The 16884-nt window shown below is 34.9% G+C and overlaps 1 protein-coding gene across 4 annotated transcripts in view; it reads left to right on the top strand.

Annotated features, from left to right (window-relative positions):
• The window catches only part of LOC131591529 (ubiquitin carboxyl-terminal hydrolase 15), a 61541-nt gene that overhangs the window by 14148 nt on the left and 30509 nt on the right, over positions 1-16884 (top strand). For 3 of the 4 annotated variants that reach the window (XR_009280416.1, XM_058862335.1, XM_058862334.1), the window contains exons 3-6: positions 152-282; positions 2895-3021; positions 8058-8203; positions 10793-10854. Coding sequence is in view for 3 of the 4 variants with exons in the window: in XM_058862335.1 (XP_058718318.1) it covers positions 152-282; positions 2895-3021; positions 8058-8203; positions 10793-10854 (466 nt within the window). In the remaining variant the exon portion in view is untranslated. Of the gene's footprint in view, positions 1-151; positions 283-2140; positions 2277-2894; positions 3022-8057; positions 8204-10792; positions 10855-16884 lie in introns of those variants that run through there. The other variant, XM_058862337.1, reaches the window with a different exon arrangement.

The raw sequence follows: 16884 nt of genomic DNA, 5'->3' as shown, positions 1-16884 counted from the left end.
TCGTTTCAGAAGACCTGCTTTGAACACCATACTAGTAACATAGTTGTGACTCAAAATATTTTGTCTGTTGTTCATGTGAAAAATGTTACATTAAAACCTCAAGTACAGAATTACAGTATTCAAGTGAAAATAACCTTTCTCTTCCTTATAGATGGTGATTCTCAGTCTCTCAAGGAACATCTCATTGATGAGCTGGACTACATCCTTTTGCCAACTGAAGGCTGGAATAGGCTAGTGAGCTGGTACACACTGATGGAAGGTCAAGAGCCAATTGCACGCAAGGTACTCTAACTACTGGGATGAATATGATTCAGATGTAGTCCTGCAAATATGCAGGAGTCGCACAGGAATTTATTAGCAGACTTTTAAGTCCTGGCCTATGATAATCATATAGAGAACTCCTGCTTTAGTTGCTTATTGGTATCTAATTTTTATTCAGATTTTTGAGGCTTAATTGTGTAATATTGAGGCAGAGGTATGCAAAGGATATAATACTTTCTTTTTCTGGAACTAAGTTCTCTTGATACATATCTTAAGAAGAATTTGCTTTAGAAGTTTGTATGGCTATTAATGGAAAAGATTTTGTAATTAGGTAAATAACTCCAAAACTGTATTGACTATATTAGTGAAAAGCCTAGCTCTAATAATGTTAACACTGGTGGAGTAATTGGTAGTTTCTTTCTGATGAACAGTCTGTGCTCAGCTGCTTGCTAAGGGAGTTATTTCTTTAAGCAAAAAGCTTTCCTCAAGGCAAGTATGGCGGATAATGTGGCCCTCCATCAATATGAGATTCTGAAAAATTAACATCTTTAAATTTATTTATGTTTGCTCCAGCACATAACACCCTTATTATTAAAGTGGTAGAACATTTCACCAGTTTATTGATCATACAGTCTTTTTTTGTGTTATATAAGTTTTTCAAATCTGTGATTACAGTTGCATCCTCACTGGACTGAATTACTTAGTTTTTAAAATGCGTTTTGGTATATTTATCCTTTCTGTATTGACCACTAGGGTGTATTTTTCCAGTTATAGGGATCTCTATTTTGATTCTTTTAAAATCACTGAAAAAATATTAGGCTTAGAATTTAGTTTTATGATTTCTGGTGTAATACAACTTTCATTACCTTATGACGAAAGTATGGTCTAACTGCATGCATGCTGACTGCCTCCTTGAAGTCCACTCTTCAAATAAATTGTAGATATAGCTGTAGAAGACATTTCGGGTCTTCAAAATGAATTTGGCTAGCAACAGCAGTTTGTTTAAGGGTTTTATAATATTTTCTCTAATATGATAAAACAGTTGTTGAGTTTTGAGAGACATCCCTGAAATGTCTTTTTGACTAGTTCTGTTAGAGCTGAAATCCATTAAAATAACCCTCCTTCTTTAAAGATATATCTGTTATCAACTTGTTACTCTATTTTTATGAAGATGGATTTCAGTAAACTGTGTACTCTTCCATCATTATGGTAAAAAGTCTGTATTTTTTTCAGTTTGGGTGGAAGATGGAGGGAGAGAGCAGTGAAATAAGAGTAACTTCCATTCCACTTGGAAGTAGCTAACTGGAAAAATACATGGAGTATAACGAGTGGCCAGGTAAACTGGCATAGCTTTGTTATTTTCTGCCAGTATGAACAGCAGTTACCCTCTGAGAAGCATATTCCAGTTCAGCATTTTAATTTCTGATGCATTTGTCATTCATTATTATTTTTCTTGTCTGCCTTTATGGGTTGCTTTTTTTCAGAAACATGATATTATACTTCTCTTTCATACCCTTAGTTACACCAGCTATATTTGAAACTTGGATCCAAATTTTAAACTGATAAAATTTTGTATTTGATCTATGTCAAATAATGTTAAGACTTCTTATATGTACTACCACTAGAGTGTAATTTTTTATTCTTAGAAGTGTCTTGGCCATACTGCCTAGTTTTGTTTACTGGCACTATTTTGTTGTGACTAGTAGCTTAAAACTATGAAGCTGCTTGAATTAAGATGTGTTTTTGTTTAAATACCATGATTGCCAGTCATTAAAGCTAAGACAAGCAATGAAATAATTCACTAATTTCTTCATTTTTTTCCTATGGCACATACATATAAGTTATATTTGTACAGCAGATAGCAGATCTCTCCTAGCAATTAGCTGGTGGCTTTATTTTAACCGTATTTGTCAGATGTATCACGTATCAGGCTGATGGTTATTTTTGGAGCAGTCTACATGACTAAGAGTACTGCAGTTACACTTTGGAAGATCAAAGGGAAAAACATTTAAGAGGTGACCCTGAATATTTTTTTTCTAAATTTTACTTTTATTTAAAAACAAAAACATCCTGTATATTGAACTATTCAGTAATCTGTGTTTCAAAAATTAACATATAATAAACAACTGTAATGAGCGGGTAAAATCTTAAATGAATGTATGTGTTATCGGAATGTAAGTGGAAGGTTTTCTTTAAAAATGTGATAGCCAGATTTTACTAGTATTATATTTTCGATAAATACTCTTTAACTGTGAAAACTTGTTCTTGATGTTCTGAGGAAGTAGTATACAATGAATCTATTTGGAAATAAAAGTAGCTTTGGGTGTTTTTACTTTTTGATCAATTATCTTTGGATCAAGGTTGCATAGTTGTGATTTCTACCGTACTTAACATTTTAAAAGTCGTGTTATACGCAGGTGAGACATCATCATGGAAAAAAATACTTTCTAGTTTACTGTATTACTAAAAAGTTATAGGAGGATTAAAATAGGAGAATATTTTAGTTCTAGCTTTTTGCATTTGTTGTCTTCTATTATGTGAACTTCAGTTTCTTGAAGAATTCTCCAAAATATTTTGAAGCGTGTGTATATGAACACATTCAGACTGATATGTGATCCCGTTCTGTTTTTCAGGTCGTTGAACAGGGTATGTTTGTAAAGCACTGCAAAGTAGAAGTATATCTAACAGAATTAAAATTGTGTGAAAATGGAAATATGAACAATGTTGTCACACGAAGATTTAGTAAAGCTGATACAATAGGTACGCACAACTATTTTCCTAAAAATATGTGATTGGTACTTGTACATGTAGCAAGTTCTGAATAAATGTCTAGATAAAATGATAGATGGGTATTTTGACCATTAAAAACAATGGGAATACTTTTGTCTGGGTCAAAGTTAAAAGTTAACCAATTGGAATATTGAGGGGGTTTAATGCAATTTTAACAATATAATTGTGTGTTCCATTATCTAAGCATCTGCATTAACTTCAGAGGTTTGAGCTTTTAAGGAAGTGAATAGTGTGATGTTGTTTATTGGATTTCATAGTATTTTTTCTTGGCTTTTGATGTGTAAGAAATTTTTTGTGTTTCATTAACCAATACGTACTAGTCATATATATGAGGAGAAGGATATATTACAAAACATGAGAAAGAATTTGATAAGTTAATGGCTAAAGGTGACCTACAAAGGCAGTATTCTTCACATTGTGAAGTGGCAGGCCAGGCACAATCTTTTACAGTAATTGAATCCTCTATTAAACCTTTAACTTACCTTTATTTGTGTTTATTTAGACTGTTCGTTAGGCATTCTGTCGCTGTTTGAAACAGTATTTTGATAATGTATTCAGCTTTAAAAATAACAATCAGAACATTTTGAAAGCTATTGCTCCTCGTTTTTTGGTGTATTTGTGCATGTGTATTTGAGATAAGAGTCTTTCAATCATCTGTATTTATGCAGTTTTATACTTTATGCAGAATTGTACTTTGTGCCCTTGGCACTGTATGCCCAGCCATCACTTTGTTTACATTTGTTGACAGCAGTGTATGTTTTTTAGCTTTTGCTTCTCTTCACGTTATGAGTAGTGACTTATACTTACCAGCCTTAAATTCTTTGCAGATTGTTTGCTTTACAAGCAATCATTTTACTTGGTAAATTTTTAAGTTAGACCACTTGTATTAAATAAAAGCTTTAAAATAGTGAAAATTCTCCTCAAAGCAAGGTTCATGCTATGTTAATTTGCCTTTTTGAGATTTGGTTTAACTTGGGAAGTTATACTTCATTATTTTCTGAGGAAACCAGAAACTTGGTAAAAGCAGTTTAACGTTGTCCTTCCCTATGGACCAAATGCAAGCTATTTTGCAGCTATACTGAATTTAATTGTATCACTGAAATTATAGGTAATGGATGAATTTTCTTTCTCTAAACAAAAGCAGGGCATTTTTGGAATGACTGTTACTTGAGGGTATATTAATTTTTTCTTAGCAAAGAGAGATTGCAATTATGAATAAATTGTTGTAAATTAATATGAATAAAATTGTAAAGGGTAATGAGAAGCAGTCAGAGTTCACTGTCAATCCCTTTCCAGACACTGGCCTTGTTTGCTTTCCTGAAACATGGATGATATGCTCCTGGAAGCCTTTAAAAACATGCCCTTCATGAAATTGAAGTTTCTTGTGCAGAGCACAAAAGCAGAGCCATCCTAGCCAAGGCATCCAAAGGAGTTTGTACCTTAGAAGAAGAGCTAGAAAAATTCAGTCCACTTTAAGAGTGAAATAATAACCGATCCCTCTTATTCATTACTAAGACAGTGGTTTTTTCCCCCCCTATTTCTTACCTTGAGTATATTTAAGGTAGTTCTGGAATTCATCAAATACACAGCAGAAATGCTTATTATATCAATTAATAATATGCAAGAGGGATGTTACAGAATCTTGATTATTTTTCCTTCTTCCTTGTATATTCCAGTAAGGGATGCATTTTTATTATAGTTGCAGAAGGCTTGTGGTACAAAAGAGTCAATTACAGCCCCACAGAAGTGAGTAGGTACTATGGTCATTTCGAGAAATTCTAAATTTTCTATCCACCATCATTGATTATATTATTTACTGCACTCAAAAAATAAGTACAAGACCTTCCTTAATTCACAAAACCGGAGAATATCCTAATATAATACTCACCTCTCAGTCTTCAGATACGTGTTATTCCTGGAACACCTTTGCTTTTCCACTCAAACAGAAGCTAAGCTAAGCTGTGTCGATAAATTAGTACAGAGTCAAGGGCAGACCTAATAATGCCAGTCATTCTCTTGCAATGGTACTAGTCACATCAGACATGTTCTTTGGACATTCTTGGGAAACTCCTGTGACTGAGGACCCTTGCCTTGGAGACAGTGCACAGTGAGTTTGAGACTGGTTGATGACTAGCTCTCTTGGGGGAGAGGGGATTAATTCTAAAAGGAAAGTGAGTTAGACAATAGATGTAGTTGAGGCAGCTTTCCAGCCAAGATGCTGGTCCCAGAGAGCATCAGGGCTTCTGAAAATGAGTTAATGATCCATTCAGGAATTTGAATCATGTGAAAGTATGATAGAACTAAGTCATCAGCCTAGTATGTTAGAGTTTTACGAAAGACAAAATGTCAGAAAGATTGTCTGTAGCCTTTTTTATGACAAATAGGAGTCAGATTGTGTCTACAATGCCATAAAACAATTCAAAAACTGAGCTGATAAACTTCACAGAACATTATACTAGTGGCTCTGCATCTAATGGACTTTTGCTAGTAAATTGCAAATTAGTAAATGGCACTGATTTATCTCTCCCTTTAATCTGCTGCAGAATACAAGAATGTAATGCTTGCCACCCTTGAGGACTATTTATTCTGGAATCAATGACTAGCCTTTTCCTTCTTTATGAAGGAGCGGTTACTGTTGGCTAGTTCAGACTGACATCTTAACATTAACCTAGGAGTTTCCTTTAGCCAGCATTTGTGATAGCACTGGCCTTTAGGAGCTAGGATGTGTTTGTATTATTGTATTCACTGAACTTTTTCAGCATCTCATCTAGACTGTTCCAGGAAGAATTTCAATATAGTACTTAAAGCACACAGTTGTTTTTAGGAATAAGCTGTATGATTTTTAGCACTATAGGGTGTGATCTGTATGGAAGCTGTAACTTGAACTCTCAAATTGAACTATGTCAGATTGCGGGTATACAGCTGATGGAGTGAGGCATCTTTAAATCGCAGTTCTTCCTGTCTCTTTTAGATATCATGCTAGTACTAATCATGTCATACATTGCATGTAAATAACTAAAACTCCCCAGGGAAGTGTTGGAGTCAACATCCCTGGAAGTGTTTGAGAACTGACTGCATGTGACACTAGATGCTGTGGTTTAATTGATATGCTGTTGTTTAGTGAAAGGTTGGACTCAATGATCTTGGATGTCTTTTCCAATCTTAATGGATCTCCTGGAGGAGAACCCCATACACAGTGTGACTCAGTACTTATTTGATACGTTTCCATTTATGCTGGAACAGGTACTTCCACTTTAGTTCATAAGCCAGCACTCCAGTAATACTTGGTGGAGATGGAAGGAAGAATTATAAAGGGTGCATTGGTTATTTGTTCATGGAAGTACATAAACGAATCTTACTTACACAGGCTCAAAAATTGGCATAATAGTCAAGTGGAACATGCTCTTCCCAGAGTCTTGGACATAATGTGTATCAAATCCAATAGGATTGATTCTTCCTGTCTTGTAATAGTTCTGTTAGCAAATATCTTAAAAATTAACATAATAATGTTAGCTTAGTACTTGTGAAGAAAATGACCTGCCATGCCCAGTTAATTAATTGCCATGATATTAATAGAATGAAAAATTATATATTGTAAATTCTTCTTTTAGTGAAAGCCATTGATAAATCTAGATTTTCTATTTTTTTTAACAGGATTGTTGCTGACTAGCTTCATTCTTTTATTCAGATATAATTATTTTAATTCATTGGTTGAGAATTGATTCAGACAGTACATGACTTTATTTTGAAAGCAAACAAATAAGTCTGTTGTCTTGTTGTCACATACCTTGTCTATATATCATCTCTGTTACAAAAACAGATGATCCAGTCTAACACTTGCTTTCAGACTGAAATGTGTGGTAACTAGCATAAAACAAATTGTATTCGGTTACCTACAGTATCTACAAATATTATTTTGGCCCATTGTCATACATTTCACAATGGACTTTTGCAAGGTACTTTTAAGTTTTGAGTCTCAATTTGGCTTTTCCTTTTTAATCTAGCGGAAGAGAAAATAATCCTGAGTAAAAGGGAGCAAGAGAAGCTGACACACTAGAGTTTTGTCCTTAGACTTTGTAGGAATGTCTTTCAAAGAGCTTACAGGGCCCATTTTTATAATTGTGTTTTCAGTGATCATCAGGGATAAAGTGTATGTTTCTTGACTCCCGTTTTGTGTTCTGTTAGCCATTGTGAGAATGAGCCTTTGTGAGTCTACCAATTAAAAAAAAAAGCAGCCAAGTGGGATTGCTATGATACAGAACTGTACACATTAGTTTAAAACCCCAACTTTTTAATAAACTCTACTTTTATGTTAGGAGAATAGTGTTAATTAAAAACTTCTTTTATTGTACATAAATTATGCTACCTTAAAATTATGTTACACTGATTATATTTCTTACATATTCTATATTTTTTTTTTTTATGTGTCAGGTAGAGTACGAGCTGGTAGACCTTTTTTCTTTGAATCTTTCAGGGAAGTAAAATCTTTCACCTTCCTTTTAGAATAAATTTATGCACTTCAGTGTTACAGAGTAGTCATTTTTCTATAGACATGTGAATTAATCTTCATATCTATATTATATACTGTGGTTAGTGCTAATTGCACTCAGATATAAGTAGAAGCATAAAAACAGAAAAGGGTTGATTTAGGGAACAGAGTGACTTCCTGTACCTGGTTTTGCTACCAGTCTCACTTCTGATAATTTGCTAGCTACCCACACCCCTCTGTTAGCACACTCAGAAAAGAGTAGATGGCTCCTTCTCTGTTATTTATCAACTTCTCTTTATTTGGCCTGCCTTGCTAAGAGATTCAGTCTTCTGTTTCCATCTTAAAGGCAAGCTAACTAGCAACTTCGTGTTTGTCCTACAAAATGATGCAGTTGTGTGGCAATTTCTCAGGTTTGTTCATATTTTGAATATGAGGAGATGAATTCTGATGCTTTATTTGACCTTTCACTGTTTGTATACTGAAATGTTAAACTTGTGTTCTTTCCTTCACAAAACAGACACAATTGAAAAGGAGATACGAAAAATCTTCAATATTCCAGGTGAAAAAGAGACCAGATTGTGGAACAAATACATGAGTAATACTTTTGAACCTTTGAATAAACCAGACAGTACCATACAGGATGCTGGTTTATACCAGGGACAGGTACAGTCAAACATTATTTCTTTTCTTGAATACATATATCCTTTTGCTCATGGAAGTGTTGTTGCACCAAAAGATTTTTGCTTCTTTTTGAATGAAAATTGATTTCTAATAGATAGTGTTAAGGATGGAGGATTTTGTGAACAAATTTGTTGAAATTAAAGTAGTCTTGGTGTGTATTTTCAGGATTAAAGACTGAAAAGAGAGATTAAAGAGAAGGTTTAACTCTCCTGATGAATTAAAATGAAAAATTTTAATATACTTCTAAATTTTAAATTTTATGTTTGCCAAATTTTATTAAATTGCTGGCATGAATTTGGTAAAATCCAAAATAAATAATTATTCCTAGGATCTTAGATATGTTCCTATAATGAAACTCAAAATTTATAGTACTTTTTAGGTATTCTAAAAGAATGTCTTGCACTCAGATTTCATTGTCTGGATCTCACAAACAAAATAACAAAAAGATGAAAATGTTTTGATAAGAATGACAGAGACAGATGTTTGTAAACCTGCTTTAACATGGGACAGTGTCATGATTTTAAAATCATCACTTCATAGGAGAATTCCTGACAAGATAAATTTTACCTTTCAAGATGAATATAAGCAACAAACATTGAACATTAAACTACAAAATATAAATGCAGACAGGTTGAACAATTGCATTAATAGAGTAACTTTTCAGTTGATTGCACTGATCCTTTAGTCTTCAAATAGAGTTGAATGTTTCTTCAACAGTTGTAGTTCATGCAGTCATGCTACAAATGTGGATGGATGAAATTTGATTGCATTGTTTTGGGCAAGATTATATTAAAGTAATATTATATTAGTATTAAGTATAGTAAGTATATTAGTATTAGTATAAAGTAATATTATATTAAAGTAATTCCTTTTGCCTTGAAATACTTGACTCTAACCTGCTTCTCAGCAGTATTTATGCTGTATTTCAGTTTTCTTGTATGGCATGTAAGGTAGGTAATCAGTGCACCAAAATCACTGTTTGAAGTATTGTGTCCTTTAATTTCATGCTGCATGTGCTTTAAAGCTCACACAGATATGTAATTTTAACAGTGCAGAGATCCTACTGGAAAAGCCCGTATCTCCCATAAAAGATTCACGTCAAATATGTAACTTGCAAATTGCCTCTATCCCTGTGAAACATTAACTATGAAGCAAGCATGGTCTAATAAAGCCATGACATGATCTCTAGGTGACATCTGTACTTTGAGCAAAACAAATACTGTTTAAAGCAGAGTTTAACCATGGTTTATGAAAATGCTAAATGTCATGGTAGGCCATATGTCTTTAGTCAGTTGTGCTTGTTGACACAACACATAGTTATTTTTCTTGCTGAGCTTCCTAATGTAATAATATTTATTCTGATTATTACAGCCTGTCTAGCCTAGTAGTTATAATAGTGTATGTGATTGAGTAAATTAATGCTCTGAATTTATCAGTTAATTTCAGAAGCAAGCCTTTAGGGATTCCACTGAACTCTTTAGTCTAAATCTACTTTTTATTTAGTAACCTCTGAGAGCCAGTCGAGGAAGTATGGCAGAATCAGTCTTTCAGGATCAGTGACCAAGGATAGCAGACTACTCTGTTCCTGGTAGAAGCTGATCATGATAGAAGGCTTGTTTTCAATCTCATGCTCAAGTGTGTTCAGTCTGAAAATGTGATTACATCTTCAGGTGGCTTATACACAAGATTTTGAACATTAGTACTTACCTGAATTTATGTCACAGTGTAGACGCATACAGGCACAGTATTATTAGTGTCCAGAAACATCAGAATTAGTTACATTGAAAGTGGGGAGCTGGATTCAGTTTAAATATTGGAGTCTAGTTGCCATTTCAAAGGATCCAGCTATCTCAGCTGTCAATCCAGAAGAAGGCATGAGCTGTTTGTAGGTCCTATGTCATGTCTGCCAGCGTAGGCCAGATATCTCAAATACCCAAAGGAGTTTCAAATGACACCTGATGCCTGTGTTTGGGACTGAGTGTCCTGTACTCCTTTCCATACCAATAACAAATTGAATGAAATTAATTTCATTAGTCAACTGTCCCGTTGGAAAACTAATATTAGATAAATGCTTTGGTAAGATATACAGGAGTAACCATACAGGTATGATTTTCAGGCTATCAAGGCAGAAAATAGTTTTGTTTGGGTGTTTTGGGGTTTTTTTCTTACCCATCTGTGTGAGGCAAAATTCCTTCAGGAATTATTCCTTCCTTAACAGGGCTGTTGTATAGACATGTGATTTCTGTAGATTCACAGGTGCTGTTGGAACATTGCAGGTCATCTTCTGACCAGTTTGAGAGATAAGTGGCTTACCATCCATGGATTGTAGAGGAATAGAAATATCAAGTGACTTGCCCAAGTTAAGACGAGGGATGAAAAAAGTAGAGGGGAAGGTGCAGCGTAATGGATGGAATATAGAGTGTAGTGCAATACTCTTGAATCTCAGTGAATAATAACTTAAATATCAGTCTTTTCTCAATCACATGCCAGCAAATCCATTAAAAAGACAGAACAGAAGGCAATCTATCTGATATTTTTATTTCAGTTTTCTTATCACACTTTCTGTGGTAGGTCCTGGTGATAGAACAGAAGAATGAGGATGGAACATGGCCAAGAGGTCCTTCAACTCCTAAGTAAGTTATGAATTCCAGTCACGTCATTAATTTGCATATTATTTTGCTTTATGAAGAAAAAAAGTTTTTCAAAGTGGCATTTTATTTTGAAAACCAGACTTTAGATATTTTAGTTGAAAATACACTTGAATATATTTGTTCTAAGTGCCGTGCATTGTAGAACATGGTGTAATAATGGTGAATTCCTGCATATTTTGCTGCATATAATTTCCTGCATACATTGCTTAACTTTGTTGATTTCAACCAATGATGTATACATTATTCTGCTTAAAAATGGAAAAAAATTCCATAGTAGAAAACAGTAAAACTTAGCATATTTTACTTAGATTTCGATTTCAAAGCACAGTGTATATATTAGGTAAACACAGATTTTTTCAGTGTTTTTCTTATATGTAAATATTTTCATGGACGGCTTGTTCCTTTTGTCTCCAGAGCATAATATTTACCTGCAAAGTTTATTTAAATTGCAGCCTACGTTATCATGTGGCTTTTGTTCTTTGTTGGGCTGTCATCAGTTAATGCAGGATGATGCTGGTTTTGTTTTTCCTATTGCTGTTATCAACAGCACCTTGATAATGGCAAGTGAATAGAAAGAAAGACTTGTGTTTTCCTTCATTTAACTATTTTTAATGTTTTTCTAGTTTCTAAATCATGTTCTCTTAATTTTGAAAAACAGTTGGGACCATTTAATTAATATGATATCAGCCTTACAAATAGTTAACTGTGTTTTTTGCCTTTGTTGACTGGTTCTTGATTATATCATTCATAAAGAAGTTCTTTTAATTTCTCTTTATTCCTTTTGAGATTACGTATGCATGTAGTTAAGTGTCACTGTTGTTCTAAAGTATTTTTATAGTATCATTGCTTATCATTTGAAGGACAGTGTTTCTTTATCTTTGGTGTTTTATCTCAAGCACATACATTTGAAACACTAGTTTCCATTAAGTTATTTAATGAAGTCTGAGTTCAATTTAAGATTAGTATGAACAGTATAATCTTGCTTAGCAAAATGTTGTAACACAAGGCATTGAGAATGTGGAGCAATAGAAAGACTGGGATGCTAAGTACTTGAAGTTTGATCTCTGACCTCAAAAAGCATCTAGTTGAAATTTAAATTCTTAGCCAAATTTTAGATGCGTCTTTTAAAGGTTAAAAGAACATACATAGCTCACTGTCATGGATTCCTTTGGAAATTTTGGTTGGAAGATATTCTGGTGATGGTATCTGCTTTTTCTTTTCCATTTTATGGAAAGCATTTAGGAGCAGTATATAAATTAAAGACTATCCCCTGAAAAACGTTTGATCTGAGGACAAGTGAAATGCTAATTCAAAATGCTGGTGTCAGCAGAGGCTGTAAGTAAACCAGCAAATGAGGATGAATAGTTGTATTGTGAGTTTGGGGTATGGTTTTGAGATCTGGCAGCTATCAGAAAGTTGGGAATTTGATATTCAAATACACAACAATAATGGAAAGTTTGCAAAATTTAGTGAATTCAAATAGCAGCTATCAACAGGCAGTAACAGGACAGGTTTTTACATCTGTTTAAAGCTTCATGAACAGTATAATAAATATTTAAAGGGATAGAAATACTAAACACTCGCTTTAGAGTTTTCTGCGTGAGGTCCATTAGGAGTATTAGTTTGTCAACAAAAATAGTATAATCCACATACCTTGCTACAGCCCTATCACTGGTCACACACTGCCTTACTGCTGAAATTACCTCTTTGTAGTGCTTCTTTTTGAAGAGTACAAATTGTGAACAAATTCTGGTTTCAAGGTATAAAAGGCCATATTTAGAAATGTCAAAATATAGGATATTGGAAAGCATGAAGGGTGATAAAGCTTGAAAAGGCAGGATCATTTCAGAACATGAGCTAAGCTTTTCTACAGATTCACAGAATAGTTGAAGTTGGAAGGCATCTCCTCAGAATCTCTGGTCCAACCCACTTGCTTAAATACAGAGCACCTAGAGGAGATTGCTTGGGACTGTGTCCAGATAGGTTTTGAGCATGTCCAGGGATGGAGGCTCTACAGCCTTCTTGGACACCTATTCCACTGTTTGATAACTCCTATTTTGAAACAATTTCCTTATATTTACAAAGAATTGCCAGTGCTTCAGTTTTATACCCATGGCCTCTTCTTTCAGTGGACATGACTGAGAAGAGTCTTCATCTTCTTCATTCCCTCCCACTTCATTTATACATGTTGATAAAACTGTTCTGGAACCTTCTCTAGGCTGAATGGTCCCAGCTTTCAGCCTTTCCACAGAGGTCAGATGCTGCAATCCTTGATCACCTGTATGGTGTCTCACTGGACTTGGTCCAGTGTCTTGGTCTGTCTCTCTGGTGCTGGGAAGTCCAGCACTCCAGGTGTCTGTGGTCAGTTGTGAGTGGAGGAGAGGGATCACCTCCCTTGACCTGCTGGCAATGCTTTTCCCAGTGTAGCACATTGGGCCAAGGTGGTTGGCCCAAGGACACACTGCTGGCTCATGTCCAGCTTTTTTTGTCCTGCAGGGACCCCAGGTGGTTTCCTTCCAAGGTGCTTTCCATTTTGTCACCTGCTTGCATATCCACCTCCTCCAGTGTGTTTGTTCCTGGCATTGTTCTTCCCCAGGTGCAGGCCTTTGCATTTCCCTTGACTGGACTTCATGAGGTTCCCGTTTGCTCATTTTTCCAGACTTTTGAGGTCTGTCGGAATGACAGAATCTATATTGTGACAATATAGAAATATAGTTTCTCTATAGAAAGTGAGAAACAGTTAAGATGAAAAGATGTTCTGCACATTTATCCTGCCTTTTTTTCACAGAAGTGTAACAGCAATTTTTGTATTGCTTCTTTTTTCAATTTTTCTGTATTCCTACCAAAGGTGTAGAATGCTGTCAGTTTTTCATGAGAAATATGTTAAAGGTGTGAGCATCTTTTCTTCTGCAAGAAAACAATATATTTACTTTGAAAGTGGCCAGATTGGGACCCCTCAGTTCAGTACAGGAAGGAACATTTTTGAAAGTGTTAATTCTGTTTTTCTGAAGAGTATAATGAATTGTACAAGAAAAAACATTATCATCATAATTCTTTCTGAAATTAGAAAGGAGTGATTTTAAGTTTGAGATCCTTTTCATGTAGGAGCAAAGACCATTTTGTGCACCTTAATTTCTGCTTTGTGTTTCAAGCTTGTCAGTGTTTGCATTTGTTTCATGTGTACTGTTCTTCTAACTTCTGAATTCACTTATTTTTGGAAGTAATTGCAACATCCACTGTAAAAACCCTTCAAGATTTAACAATACTTGCTATCATGTTGTATTTTAATGCTGGTTTAAGTAGTTCTGAGTCTTGGGAAATTTTTTGTCTGAAAGTATCTGAATGTGTACACATTCTTAAACTGTTTGCAGGGTCAGTCAGGTTTAGGAATAGTTGGATTTTTTGCTTTCTGAGAGGTTGTTTATATCAACTGCTGGGATGATTTTTGCTCTGGGAGGTTGACTTTTGTGAAACTTTCTTCTTCAATATCTTAAATGTCACCTGCTTCCAAATGAGGTATTACTTAGCAGTAATAATAATTTTTGCAGAATCTGTGAGTAGCTGTCTCCTCAGTGTCATACACACAACAAACTTACACGAATGTACAGATCCAGTTGTTTTTGTAGCTTAGTTGCTGCTGATGCCAGTATTTAATGAAGATTTGGGATCTCTGTGCAGACTTCTTTTTAAATTTAATCTGTGTCCTTAAATGGGAAATTATTCCATTGGCAGAAGAAAAAAACAACTAATCCTGTTTGAATGGTTTATTATTGTCAAGATGGTGTTTTAAACTAAAAGATAAATGTAAATTTTAAAAAATGTAGTTCGAGTTACTTAAGGAACTGTACAACAAAATCAAGTTACTTAGGTTGAGGAAAAACTGCACATCACTTAAAACCTTTCAGCCAATCTGTGATTATAAAACTTAAGGAGAAGCAAGGAACTCAAGTTTTCATATTCCATAGGTTACCAACTGAATAGACGGGACAGGGTCTCTGTTAGTTTGCTGTTAAGAAGTTGTTGCCTGTTTATATGGAAATGCAAAAGCAAGTTAGGGAAGCATACAAAGAAGCTATAAACTAATAGGTTATTTCCTTCTAATTTTAAAAAATTGTAGCTGAGTTTTTTAGAAAACTTAAAAACAAGTTTTAAATCTACTCAGCCATCCTATTCTTTAAAAATGTTTTCTATATGGTAAAAAGCTAAGAATTTTTAATAACCTATAAATCTGTATCTCTGTGTGTGTATTAAAAGTAATGGATTTCTTTCTGATACTTCCTTTATTTAGATATCACTTTAGAATAAGTCATCCTAATCAAATAGCTGGCTAGTTAGCATAAATAACAGATGGCCTGCTGTTAACTTTAAAATAATTTTTGTGTGTAAAAAATTGTTTAAAATTGTTGATTGGTTGGGGCGTTTTTTGACCATACAAAAAGGACTGTACGCATTCATAGCTTAATTCTTTTTCTCCTTGTAATAATGAACATTTTCGTACAAATTGTTTCAGATTTTTTTTCTGGTTCAGACTGTACACCTTTTTATCTTGGAAAAGCATTAAAGGCCTTTTCTCAGGTTGGACCCCATAGTGTTTGTTAAGAGGAGGGAACAAATGGATAAAATATGTTTAGCAGTCCATTTTAAAATAATATATTGCCCATTTATCCAAGTTTTTTTAGGAAAAATATATCCATGAATCTTTAAAGGAAAAAGTGTGCTTGGTTTTTTTTTTTCCCTGAGCACTTGTTACACAGACAGATGTGCCTTTCTACCGACTTTTCTGGAAGAAAGAATTGTGGTGTGTAGAGCTAACTGGGGACTTACTCTGACGTCTTAAATTGTATAAGCAAGAGCTGTCAGCTTGTTAGTCAGCCAAGAGCTGGACTGCCATTTGCTGATAAATAATACTTGAGATAACCATGTGTCGAGCTCCTGTGGGTAAACACCAAACATAGGTGATGTTCAACAGACATTTTCAAGTTAGTTCAACAAACATGTTCATTAATACAAATTAATGGAGAATTGAAAGATTCTTAGCAAAATGCATGTCCCAAACACTAATTTTTTTTGATTGATGAATGTTAAAATATCAACCTTCTTTATTGCAAATTCCCTGAAGAAGTATGATTAGCTGAATTAGTGAGGGTTTGTAAGAAGAGAATAGTCTAACTAAAGCTTGCTTTAAAATTGTATGCTAGCCCAGTCATAGCTACAGCTTCAAGGAAAAGAGTCCTTGGTAATGGAAGGACCTCTTGAGATAGTGTCACCTAGTTCTCCTACTCTAAGCTGTAACAGATTGCTTAGACCATATCCAGGCATATTCCCTGTTCAGATGGATTTTTTTTATTTTTTTTTAAATTTTGTTTTATGCCCATAGACTTTTGTCTTTTTGATGGACACCACTGAGGAGTTCTTACTCCATCTTCTTTATTCCCTCCCATTGGGTATTTTATACAAGTGATAAGATTGTTCTGAAGCCTTCTCTTCTCCAGGCTGAATGATCCCAGCTCTCTCAGCTTCTTGACACAGGTCAAATGCTGCACCTTTGTGGTGTCTTATGAGTCTTACTCCAGAACGTCCCTGGTACTAGGGAGCACAGAAGTGAACCCAGCACTCACTCCAGGTGGGTGTGGCCAGTTGTGAGTGGAGGAGAAGGATCACCTCCCTTGACCTGCTGGCAATGATTTTCCCAGTGTAGCACATTGGGCCAAGGTGGTTGGCCCAAGGGCACGCTGCTGGCTCATGTCCAGCTTTTTGTCCTGCAGGGACCCCACGTGGTTTCCTGCTGAGCAACCATTTGGTCACCTGCCCCTCCAGGCGTAGGATTGAATGGTTTTCAGTCCATCTCACTGTACACTTACATAACCCATATTTCATCTGCTTGTCTATGAGGGTGTTGCAGGTGACAGTGTCAAAAGACTTGAGGAAGCTGATATAAACCACACCCATTGCTTCCCCCTCATCTGCCAGTATAGTATGAATCTCTTCTATAAAGAGATTACTATCAGGCTT

The sequence above is a fragment of the Poecile atricapillus genome, chromosome W (assembly GCF_030490865.1).
Source record: "Poecile atricapillus isolate bPoeAtr1 chromosome W, bPoeAtr1.hap1, whole genome shotgun sequence".
Classification (NCBI taxonomy): domain Eukaryota; kingdom Metazoa; phylum Chordata; class Aves; order Passeriformes; family Paridae; genus Poecile; species Poecile atricapillus.
Note: the sequence above shows the minus strand (reverse complement) of the source record. Positions and strands in the feature narration are given on the sequence as shown.